This window comes from Gossypium raimondii, chromosome 1, assembly GCF_025698545.1.
Source record: "Gossypium raimondii isolate GPD5lz chromosome 1, ASM2569854v1, whole genome shotgun sequence".
Taxonomy (NCBI): Eukaryota; Viridiplantae; Streptophyta; class Magnoliopsida; order Malvales; family Malvaceae; genus Gossypium; species Gossypium raimondii.
In genome coordinates this window covers 13,190,733-13,203,459 of record NC_068565.1, presented here as the reverse complement: position 1 = coordinate 13,203,459, position 12,727 = coordinate 13,190,733, and the positions used below count along the sequence as shown (strand labels likewise).

Genomic DNA, 12,727 nt, shown 5'->3' with positions numbered 1-12,727 from the left:
CTATTTATATACGGTAAAGGCCCGAGGGTGCAGCATTAAGATGATACACAAAAACGTATATTAGCAAATTGCTGTTGTAGTTTGACTTAGGACCTCTTTTATTATTATGACACTTTTTTTTTAAGAAATAATTATAACAGACTTGTTTTAAAAGTAAGAAATAAATGAAATTTGGAAAAAAGACAAAAAGCTAATTATAAGTAATTTTATTGGGGATGGGAACTCACTCACTCTTGCTTGATAGATTATCAAGCTGGAATGAATGAATATTAAAAGTGATTATTGGAGGGAACCCCTAAACAAATCAACTACACCTGCAGTTATCAACTAAATTTATTTTAAGTGTGTGTTTTTCCTTTGCATTTCTAGTTATTACAGACAAAACTATTTCACAATCATTACACAATTAACAAAATTATATAAATAAATAATATATGTGTTTTCTCGAAATGCTGTAATAACTATTACAGTTGTGTGACCCAAATTCTAACAGCATGTTTAGTTGGGTGTATTGGCCCCTAATCGGTGGACCCCACTTAATCCCCCTTTAATCCGTTATTTGGTTCATGGTATTGCTATTACGGGTCTAATACATTACTGACCTAATCCCAAAATCCACCGATTTCTAATCCCCTTTTGCTCAGTTTAGGTGCTACTTCGTTTACCCTCCCTGTTTTACCCTCCCGATCGACTTCCCCTTTGCGTCTTCTCTTCCTTCCTTCTAGCTTCTGCTGATTTGCTCAGTTTCTGCCGATTTGCTCCCTCTGTCTCTCAACATTTTCTTTTCTTTTTCTTTACAACATTTTACGCTTGGCCTTCTCAACCAGTCAACATTCCTTCACCGCTGAATAGCCATTCCATTCCACGGGAGTATTTTTTTTTCCCTTTTCGTTTTTTGCCCTCAGCTTCATCTTCTTCTTTCCTTTCCATCTCTGCGTTTCCCTTTTTTCCTTCTTATTTCCCTTTATCTTATTTCTCTTTTTTCCTTCATTACTGATGTTGAAATTCCTCTGGAAAAACCATAAAAAAGACATCAATATCAGCTTCAAGAATCAGAGGAGAGAAATTCAAGATTGCTCCTTTTTCTCTCTATAAATTAATTATTATTATCGAAAATGGCTATTTCCTTTGTTTATTTGTTAATCGACAATGAGCGATCAATCGGAGGAATTGCCTCTCATGGCTCCCCCACCGACACTGACCCCAACGAGATCGACCTCGAGGCAGGTCCAGCCGATCAAATTCAGTGTCGAATTTGCCTCGAAATCGACGGTATGTTCTACTTTTAAACCCTATTTCCTCAAATTTAACTTCCTTTTTTTAAAGAAATTTTAAAAAATTGGTTTCATCGATTGTGCTATGAATCACGATCACTTTGCATATTTTAAGCCTTCCTCTCGAAAAAAATCTGGTCTGTTCCAACTATGTACATCACTCTAGTATAACGTGTTCAATTTTTTCGTTTGGCGACCGAACTGATTGGATTATTAAACAAAATTAGAGAAGATAAAAATAGCAATTTAATTATTTTCAATTTCCTTTTTTATTTTAAATAATTCCTTCGCAGTAAATCTTTTTGCTCATCCTACACAATAATGTTTAATAATTATGAAAAAAAGAAAACTTAATTTTTGTTGCTAAGGGTGTTGTTAAACTTAATTTTTGTTGCTAAGGGTGTTGTTTGAAGGAACTTGTGCTAATAACTAGTTCAATGTGCAATTGTTTTCCTCAGGTAGAGATTTTATTGCTCCTTGCAAGTGCAAAGGAACATCAAAATATGTACATCGGGAATGTTTAGATCATTGGCGAGCTGTAAAGGTATAAACATTGATACCCTTTTTCTTCATTTTTGAACAGTGAACTTGGAATTCTTTATACTCTACTTGTACTATGGTTTCACTGGCGTCTGTAGGAGTGCTTTTCTTTACAGCTGTTATTTCATTGCTTGAACTAAATTTCAATGCTAGTGTTGCTGTGTTACCTTCTTGAAGGCTACCTGTACTAAGTTTATAGGTAAATTGTTTGCACGTTTATACAACATTTACAACAATCAATAAAACTTAAACAAGAATTAACCTATGTTACCTTCTTGAAGGCTACCTTTACCTAACAGTAGATAGGACAAAGTTGATTAAGTGCTTTGGATATTTTTGGACAAGGTGCATTTGATTAGGCGCTTGCATGGTGTGCCTAGGCACACTTTTTGTTAAGGTGTTAGACATTAAAAGAAGCAGTTTGGTTGAAGCTCTCTTTAATTTAATTTGTTTTGAACTTTTCTTTTCACTAGATGTACCTTTAAGAGTGAGAAAGGGATAACATCTAACTTATTAGATGTACCTTATTAGATGTTGAGAATGCGCTTGCGAAGTTCACATGGGCTAAAGAAGTTCATAAGAAGATGGTTAAGCTGAAAGAGGAAGGCAAACTGATGCCAAAAGAACTTTGCTGAGGTAGGTTCACCACTGGTTTTTTCAGTTATGTTTTTGCTGATCATATGTTGAATGATTAAAATGTATGAGCTAGTGTATTTATGCTTATTGCTCAATTTTTCCGATCTTAAATTCTCTAAGTTAATGTATTTTTGTCTTTTGGTTGCTGCTCGGTGAATATGATGTTGAATGTAGGATGAGCTATTTGAAAGATAAGTAAGATATTTGTCTGAGAAGGTAGGGGAGTTAGTTATGCATATTATCTGAGTCAAACTAATGATTGTATATCTTGTTGTTCAGACTATAGTTTGAGTGTCTGATATATATGTTTGACACGGGTGTGTTATGTTCATTTTTTGTCCAATTTTTTTAATGTATTTGGAGTATTTTTAGAGGATTATCTCCCTATATTCATTCTAGTCCCAGACTTGCATCAAACATGGATGCATAAAGGAAAAGAAAGAGTCGAACTAACATAGAGTTACAGATGTTTGGTCTGCTGATCTGCATTATGCTTTTTTGGTTCAATGCCAGATTGCTTAAAAGACTGAGATGTCTGCCTTCATTCATCTTCAGTTGCTGAAATTCGCATTTGAGTTCGGATGAATGTTTCTCCCACAGTTTAAAACATCAATGACAAGTATTAGTTTATGCATCTCTCTCTTTCTCCATTGCAAATGTCATTCGTTTTATTTTTTTATCTTTTGCAAGTGCAAAAGCTAATGGGTTCAACACCATTGGATCTTGCCAAGTTTAATATGGTAAAGAGTGGAGAAATGAGTCGTAATGCTCCTTGTCCATGTGGTTCCAAGAAGAGATACAAAAGGTAATTTGGCACACTATTTCCCAGCGATCTGTGTTGCTGTGAGTAGCTCATAACCTGGACACAGTGCTTAAGAGATTTTATGTCCTCAACCATGGAATGTTTTTCCAGTGCCAGTGTTGTTCCCTTCAAGTAGCACAATTTGTTTATCTTCTTTCATAAGAAGTTTTGCTTTGTGAGCTAGTTTCGTTTTGATACTTATATGTTGTTAGGGTCTACTTTAGTATCTAACTTTACAAGTAGGTCTATTTTGACTATGAATTTATATTCCGTCCAAATTTAATGATGTGAGACAATCTTAAAGTGTTATGTCAATAAAATTTTATATATTTCAAGTTCAAAGATTGAAATATATCTAATTGTCAAGTTCAATTATTAAAGTGTTATGTCAATAAAATTTTATATATTTCAAGTTCAAAGATTAAAATATATTTAATTGTCAAGTTCAATTATTAAAGTGGACAAAAATATACAAGTACTAAAATAAACTTAATTGTCAAGTTCAGTCAAGAAGTACACTAAATCTTTGGGGTAAATTTTAAAATTATACATGAAATTTAATTTAGGGTATGTTTGTTAATATTTTCTAATTTTTTTGTAGAATAATTAAATTATTTGATTCACTAATAATGTTTTAGTACATTAAATTTGTATTACGGTTTAAAAATAATAAATGAGATTAAATATTTTTTATATTATTATATATTATGATTTTAGTAAATTAATATAAGAATAATTATATTAAGAATTTTATTAAATTATATTTAATAATAACTATTTTAAATTATTATTAAATTATTTATTATTTATATTAATAATCTTATTAAAATTTAATAACAATAACAATAAATCATCTACCTACAAAAAATTCTGTTAAGGGTATTCTAGTCATTTTAGTTTTTTTCCTTATGCTATTACGCCTCTATTCCATTCAACTAAACACAAGAATACTATTATGCCTCTATTCCATTACATTCAACCAAACAATTGAATTGCTATTACGCCTCTATTCCATTACGTCTCTATTCCATTACGCCTCTATTCCATTACAGCGAACCAAACGTGCCGTAAGAGATTGCTTGCAAGTCAAGTTAAACAAAATATATTTTATTTCTAGAAGATTTAGTATTTATTAGTATAATATATTTTGCATTTATTAGCATAGTTTATTTGACCTACTAATTTACCCTATAAATAGGTTCTTTTACAACCTTAGAAAATACACCCATTAGAGATTAGAACTCATAACACATTTAGAGAATTTTGTGTTCACGTTTTGAGGGTTCTTTGTTTTCGAGTTTTCGGGGTTTAGTTTTTATCTCCATCTTTTGTACTCTTCGTTCTTTTACCATTATGATAAATTTATCTTTGCCTGTGATTTTTTATCCTCTTTGGAATGGTTTTTCCACGTTAAATTTGTGTGTTCAATTTCTCAATTTATTCCGCTATTTTTTTACTTGTTGCTTAATCGGGTCGATCTTAACAAGTGGTATCAGAGCTAGTTGAATTTTCATAGATCAGCCTGTTCAGAGATGGTAGAACAAGGTTTGAAATTAAGAAGTTTGATGGTGAGACAAATTTCAATTTGTGGCAAGTTCGGATGATGGCAATTCTAGTTCAAACCGAACTGAAAAAGGTTGTTACCGGGAAAAAGCTTGAGAATCTAAATCAAATAGAATGGGAAGAGCTTGATGAAAAGGCCTTGTCTACAATCTAGTTGTGCCTCGCGAATTCGGTATTACATGAGGTATTGATGGAGAAGACCTCATCTGCCTTGTGAAAAATGTTAGAAACTCTTTATGTGACTAAATCTCTGACTAACCGTTTAGTGTTGAAACAATGTTTATTTACGTTTCGCATGAACGAATGTGAGCTCTTAGAGATCACATCAGTCAATTCAATATTCTTTTAAATGATTTAAAAAACATTGAGGTTCATATTGACGATGAATATCAAGCTATGTTATTATTGTGCTCTTTACCCCCTTCATACAAGTCTTTCAAGGAGACCCTGATTTATGACAGAGACAAACTCTTGTTCGAAGATGTGAAGGGTCATTTGTTGAGTAGAGACAAACTCGACAATGAGTTTGGTTAGATAGCAAGGTAGATAGGCAAGCTTCCGTTTTGGTAGCATCAAAGAAACGAGACAAAATGTGTCGCTGTTGTAAAAAGTTAGGTCACGTCAAAGTAAATTGTTATAAACTGCGAAATAAAAGAGCTAATGAGAGTAACGAGGAAGATGTAGCTGGTGCTAATTTGATCGATGAAAGCGGTAATGATTTCTTGTTAATGTCAACGAGCAATAACTCCAAGCTAACGTCCGAGTGGATCCAAGATTCGGGATGTTCTTTCCACATGTGTCCCAATAGAGAATGGTTCTCCACATACAGTTCGGTTAAAGGTGGAGTTGTGCGCATAGAAAATGATTCATCTAGTAAGGTAATTGGTAGTGGTATTGGTATTGGTCCTGTTAAAATTAGGATACACGATGGGACGATTAGAACACTCTCAAATGTCAGGTATGTACCTGATTTACGAAAGAAACTCATCTCCTTGAGTATTTTAGAGTTGAAAGGATGTAGAATCAACATCGAGTCGAGCGACATTAAAGTACCTCGTGGAGCTCTCGTTTTGTTAAAAGGTAAAAAAATCGACAGTCTTTATATTCTGGAAGGTTCTACAGTGACCGGTGAAATCAGACGTCCCTCGTCCGTTACGAAGTCGAAGTCAACTCGTTTGGAGCGGAGGCAACTTGGTCATAGGAGGGAAAAAGCTATGACTATTTCGTTGAAGAGGGTTTCTCTTTTGGATACAAGTTTTGAAAAGTTAGGGCACTGTGTTCGTGAAAATCAGACCCGAGTTAGTTTTGATTTGGCAGTGCACAAGTCGAAGGTTTGAAGTCTTCCAGATTCTAAACACAGATTCGACTCAATTAATTCCCTGCATAGTTCAAGATAGGCCCGTGGCTGGCTTTGGTAAAGGTGGCGTTGTAAGAATTCGTATCAATGTGGAGATTGTTAGAGTTGTGTAACCCAAATTCTAAAAGATTACTTGCAAGTCAAGTTAAACAAAATATATTTTATTTCTAAAAGATTTAGTATATATTTGTATAATATATTTAGTAGTTATTAGCATAGTTTATTTTACCTACTAATTTACCCTATAAATAGGTTCTTTTACAACCTTAGAAAATACACTCATTAGAGATTAGAACTCATAACATATTTAGAGAATTTTGTGTTTACGTTTTGAGGGTTCTTTGTTTTTGGGTTTTTGGGGTTTAGTTTTTATCTTCATCTTTTGCACTCTTCGTTTTTTTGCCATTATAGTAAAATTATATTTGCCCGTGGTTTTTTATCCTCTTTGGAGGGGTTTTTCCACGTTAAATTTGTGTGTTCAATTTCTCAATTTATTCCGCTATTTTTTTTACTTGTTGCTTAATCGGGTCGATCCTAACAATAACATTGGAGGTGCTTTATAGTTTTGAGTGTCGTTAGCTAATTACAAGATTTTCCTTTTTTTTAAGATGAGTTTGATTAAGTGCTTCAAAATTAAGTATTGATTTTTACTATTAAATTTTATGAGTATTGAATTTATATTAAATTTGTTTGGTAAATTAATATATATAATTGTGTTGCTTGATAAAAGTGAATATTTATTTATTTTAAATTTTAAATTTATTAAATAATATTTTATGTTATTTTAGATAATTTTGGATAAAAGATAGATATGATAATTTGAATATCTCATTTTTTTAAAATGTATATAATTTATTTCGATTTTAATAAAATAAATTCAACTTAATATTTTTTTACAAGAAATGATAATTAGTTAACTAGCTACTTATATTATTCAATACTTTTTATTAAAATTTTATATTAAATAAAAATTAAAATAATCATGACACATTTAAAATACTAAATGTCTAAAAATTGTTTTCAATAAAATGAAATTTTAAATGATTTATCAAATGCATCTTAGATGTGGTGTTATGTTATGCTATTATACAACTATATATATATATATATAAGTAATATACAATAAAACCATAATTTTTATTGATTCATAAATAAAGTATTAAAAGACATTTAGCCATCTCTAAATTATTAACAATACTCATTTGAACAAAAGCACTTATAGCATACACCTAACACAAACTATAAAATAATAATAATAATAATAATAATAATAATAATAATAATAATAATAATAAGAGTACACATCCTATTTGGTTATACAACTTTTAAAGTGTTTTTATTTTGGTCTTGAAATTCTTGTAATTTTGTCACTCAATTTTTAGGGAGTTTTCATTTTAGTCACCCAATTGTTAAATATCTAACGGTGGTTCACTGTACACGCCACATCATATTCACACTTTAATTTTGATCACCCAACTTCTAGGCCGCTTTCATTTTGGTCACCTAAAATAATATCCTTTTTTAAAGTATTGATTGAGATAAAAAAAATAAGAATTAAAGTAAAAAAAAAGTAAAAACTAAAATAATGCATTAAAAATTGTCAAATTGTACTTGCTTATCACATTGCCAAAAAATTCTTATTGGGGATCGACCCGTATGAACAACGAGCAAGAAAAGTAGAGAAGATCGAACACACAAATATTTAATATGAAAAACTCCTTTGAAGATGATAAAAACTGTAACACCTCAAAAATTTAATAGTTTAATTGTGAGAATTTGCAGTAATTAGGTTTTTGTATCTTTGGTTCTGTGCTCCGCTTCTGGGTCTAAGGTCTGGAGTTTGAGTTGCATTGCTAAAAGTTTTGTTATTTTTAAAACAACTTTTATCCATGTGTTAGGTGGTTAAATCAGTGTCAAGAATGAACCTGTTGGTTCACTGGTTAAGCATCTGCCTGTATTCTGTCTGGTTCTGAGTTCAAGTCCATTATATGTGTTAGGAAATATTTCTTTTTGCAAATGTCGGAGGTGGGATGGTGGTTAATTTAAAACATTCTAAGAAATTCTATCGTTCTTTTTACTTTTTCTAAATTTTTTAGTTATTTGTTTTCCTATTCTTCTTTTCTTTTATTTTTCTTCTTACTACAATTGATTTTTATGTGAATTGGGAAGTCTTCATTGCCTGTAAGATCGATATTGTGTGAGGATATTGCAAAAGATGTTATTCCATAGTGTTAGTCTGATTCATTCTATTTCGTACAAGGTTCTAGGTAGTCTCCATGTTGTTTCTCCGTCAAAGCGAAATCAAGTGCGTACCAAAAACCTTAATTTTGCAAGTTTCAGGTTGCTGAAAATGGTGGCAGACTGTGTGGTTGGCTTGTGTAACTCACTGTTCATTCGATTTGGGGCTACACGAGCAAAGCACACGGTCATGTGTGGCCACATTAGTGCAGAATCCATACAGCCAGGAACATGGGCGTGTGCCTAGGCCGTATAACTCACTGTTTGTAGTACAAGACCACACAACCAGGGATATGGGCGTGTACCTAGGCTGTGTAACTCACTGTTTGTGGTACAAGACCACACAACCAAAGACACTGGAGTGCTCAGGCAGTGTAACTCAGTGTTTGTGGTATAAAACCATATGATCAAGGACACGGACGTGTACCCAGGCCATGTGAGTCACACGGGCAAGGGCACGGACGTGTGTTCAGGTCATGTAACTCACTGTTTATGCTTTAGAACCACACAGGCAAGGCACATGGGCGTGTAACCTGGCCGTGTGCCACATTATTGGGGCTCAAAATCTGTTTTCGAGGCTGAAAATGTTACTTAAGATTGATACTGGCCTCTTCAATGTATGAATGATTAAAATTGATTATATTAGAACTATCTGATGCTTTGAGATTGATCTGTAAGCAACTTAGTTATAAGTACACTATAATGCTTATTATGATGTTGAACTATTTTATTTGATTGTGAAATGAATTAGAATGACTGAATACATGATACGGGTACTTGTATTCTGCATCGGCATAGGTTGGGATATTATGAGTGAGGAAGAAATCTGTTCTGAAATCGTAGCTACGCCACAATGAGTATAAATCTGATTCTGGCACTTGTCGCATACTAAATTAGCAGTTAAGTTGCATTTCTGTAAAAGTATCAACGAACACTTTAAGGTGTGTAGGGTTGGTTGGGCATTGAATGTCCTTAGTGGTGTGTTGGGATGGATGAAGATGGTGTGTAGCAGGTGGGGATAGGAATATTGCATCTGAATCTGATTTGTATCGTATATAAACTGAAATTGCATATATATATATACATATGTAGCTCATCTACTCTAAATCTGAACTGAAATTACTTCTGTATCGAACCGAATATCTGAATTTGGAACTATGCTATAAATGAGCTTTAATAGAATAAATTTCTTTTACGCACTAAGTTCACAACTCGTTCTGTTATTGCTTGGATTTCAGGTGGTTCGTAGACTTGAACGGGTCGATGCTGCAGGAGCTCGGTCGAACTATTAGCTTTTTTTAAATTATTTCAGTAGGATTCTCGTTAAACTATAATAGTATGACTTTGGCAGAATATATATTTAACTAATATTTGTGTTAAAATTTATGTGAATCATGGTTTGGTATTATTGTGTCTTGTGTGGTATTTGATTATTCCTAATGTAACTCTCTAAGCTTGGACTGGATGTTTAAGCTAGGTCTAGAGTGTTACAAAAACTACGGGTAAAGAAAACTTCACTAATTTGGCAAACCAACGAAGAGTACAAGATGGAGAAAATAATCCCAAAGAACAAAACTCAAAACCTGAATACAAAGCTCCCTTAAAAACTCTCCCTAAAACTCTTTATCAAATCTCACATAATAGATATTTTGTTAACTCTCTAAACAGGGTTATAGAAATCCTTTAAATAGGCTAATATTAAAGTCCTAATATGAGTAAAATATTCTTAAACTAATCAAAGTTTAACTGGGAGAAGAAACTAGGTTTAAGTTTAATACATGTTGCCACGTCAGAACATCGTGCTCTTCCTCATCGTGACGTTGATTCTATTTCGCCTATAGCTTGCCCGAAAATACGAGGCATATTCCACAAATCTCCACATTGACTCATATTTTTATAAGCCTTCTTTGTCGAGCCCCATTAGGGGACTAACTTGATTTTGCAGGATACTTAATCGAGTCCAAACAGTACTTGGACTTTGAAAGTGGAAGACTTTTAGTTTTTTGAATTGCCAAATCAAAGATGACTTGTATCTACTTCCCATAAACGAAGTGCTCTATCTTACCAACTCCTACACCCTGAAGAGAACCTTTCTTATTCAAAACAATCATACATTTTTTGCTTATATGACCAAGTTGCCTATGCTTCAAACGGGTCGAGTCCAACTCCTTAACAAATAAAGAAATTATTGCTTTATTGGTTATCGTTGAACCCTGCAGAACATAAAGACTAACGGTCTTTTGACTTCTCATTAGAACGAAAGCTTCATGAGATACCTTAATGTCGCTTGACTCGATGGCGATCTGACAACCCTTTGAGTCTAAATTTCTAAATGAGATAAGTTCTTGCTTAAATCAGGCACATGCCTGACATTTAATAGTGTCCTAATGATTCCATCGTGCATCCTGATCTGAACGATACCAACACCGATTACCTTACAAGGTGAATTATTCCCCATAAGCACAAATCCACATTCAATTGGACTGTATGTGGAGAACAAGTCATTGTTTGGACACATATGGAAAGAGCACCCCAAATCCAGAATCTACTCGGATGTAAGTTTAGACCTTTCGGTCATAAACACCAACCACCAATCATCACAATTATCCTCGACTACACTAGCATCAACTACCTTCTTGTAGTATTTACATGTCTTGTGACGATCGCTTAACTTCGATCTTAACCTAAATTTGTTCTAACTTGAATTCTTAAATTGTTGCTTGCCTTTAGCAAGCAAAAGCGAGGCTTGACTACGACTTGCTACCCGAACCTAACTCATTATCAAGTTTTTCTTTGCTCAACAAGTTACCCTTCACATTTTCAAATGAGAGTTTATCTCTATCATAAATCAGGGTCTCCCTAAAAGTTTTATAAGAAAGAGGAAAATAGCACAAATTGACTAATGTGGCCCCTAAAATTCTCACATTCGTCCATACGGTACATGTATAATCGTTGTTTCAATACCAAGTGAGTTGCGATATACTTTATCATATAAAGGGCTTCTAATTTTCTCTATAAGGTTGCTGTCATTTTCTCTGTAAATACCTCTTGCAACACATTGTTCGTGAGACACAATTGGATTGATGATAGAGCCTTCTCATCAAGCTCTTCTCATTCTGACTAGTCAAGAGTTTTGGGGTTCTTCTCGATGTCGAATCTCATTGTTTCCATTCTGAATGGGTCGATTGCGAAATCCGAGCCAAACTCTTATACCAATTTGTTGGGGATTGACTCATATAAACAACGAGCAAGAAAAGTAGAGAAAATTAAACACACAAATATTTAGCGTGGAAAACTCCTCCGAAAAGGATAAAAACCACGGGCAAATAAAACTTCACTAATTTGGCAAACCAATGAATAGTACAAAATGGAGAAAATAATCCCAAAGAACAAAACCCAAAACCTGAATACAAAGTTCTCTAAAAAAACTCTCCCCGCAACTCTTCATCAAATCTCACATAAGAGATATTCTATTAACTCTCTAAATAACGTTACAAAGACCTTTTAAATAGGCTAATATTAAAGTCATAATATGACTAAAATATTCATAGACTAATCAAAGTTTAACTGAGAGAAAAAACTCAATTTAAGTTGAATATACGTCGCCATGTCGTGAAGTGGCATATTGCCTCATTAAGACATCGTCTATCGCGTCGTCGCGATATCGTGCTCCTCCTCTACGTGATGTCAATTCTGTTTCTTCTCTGGTATGCCCGAAAATGCGAGGCACGCCCCACAATTCTATTTTTTTAAATATTAAAATTTTAATTTTCAAAACATGAAAATCAATTAATTAAATTTTTGAAAAAAAAATTATCCATTGATAATGTTAACCAATTTGTTATTGTAGTATTGAAATTAATTAAATTAATCTCCTAAATTTTAAAATTTTATTTTATGTTTCCATATTATTCTTCATAAATCAACTCGATAGCTTATATTTAATAATTGTCTATAAAACTTAAATATCTTTTAATTATGTAATCTTGAAATTTAATTAATTACAATGATTTTTTTTGCTTTTAGCTTAATACGGAAGACTCAAGATCATATGATAAAAAATTGGGTTTCATGTACAATTATTAAAATGATTTGTTTGAGTTTATTTTAATTTGGAAACATAAAATAAAAATTTAAGATTTAAAAGGAGAGTAAATTAATTAATTTAATTATTTTCAATATTATAGTAACAAATTGGTTGACAATATCAAGGATAAACAATTTTCAATAACTTATTTAATTGATTTTGATATTTTGAAATTTAAATTTTCAATTAAAAAATTAGAACATTCGACATGGGGTAAACAAGTACAATTT

The 12,727-nt window shown here is 32.6% G+C and overlaps 1 protein-coding gene across 5 annotated transcripts; it reads left to right on the top strand.

Annotated features, from left to right (window-relative positions):
• Positions 1 to 615: 615 nt before the first annotated feature.
• LOC105782931 (uncharacterized) lies at positions 616 to 9,818 on the top strand. Of its 5 annotated transcripts, none has more exons than XR_008196591.1 (4): positions 616 to 1,272; positions 1,733 to 1,818; positions 2,346 to 2,450; positions 3,141 to 3,594. XR_008196591.1 is itself a non-coding variant. In XM_052631917.1 (3 exons), exons 1-3 carry the CDS (start codon positions 1,116 to 1,118, stop codon positions 2,297 to 2,299), a joined length of 255 nt encoding a protein of 84 aa, XP_052487877.1. In that variant the 5' UTR covers positions 617 to 1,115; the 3' UTR covers positions 2,300 to 3,594. The 5 variants fall into 5 exon arrangements, 2 of the variants coding, with proteins under 2 accessions (XP_052487877.1, XP_052487874.1); XR_001129952.2 differs by having other exon boundaries at positions 618 to 1,272; positions 2,964 to 3,594; XR_001129951.2 differs by lacking the exon at positions 3,141 to 3,594 and adding an exon at positions 9,649 to 9,818 and having other exon boundaries at positions 619 to 1,272.
• The last annotated feature ends 2,909 nt before the right edge of the window (positions 9,819 to 12,727 follow it).

Bases quoted from the DNA above. Each gene is read 5' to 3' on its own strand.
- LOC105782931 (XM_052631914.1), top strand. From the start codon at position 1,116: ATGGCTATTTCCTTTGTTTATTTGTTAATCGACAATGAGCGATCAATC. The intron at 1,273-1,732 runs GTATGTTCTACT...TGTTTTCCTCAG, and splicing joins AATTTGCCTCGAAATCGACG to GTAGAGATTTTATTGCTCCT. The intron at 1,819-2,345 runs GTATAAACATTG...GTACCTTATTAG, and splicing joins ATCATTGGCGAGCTGTAAAG to ATGTTGAGAATGCGCTTGCG.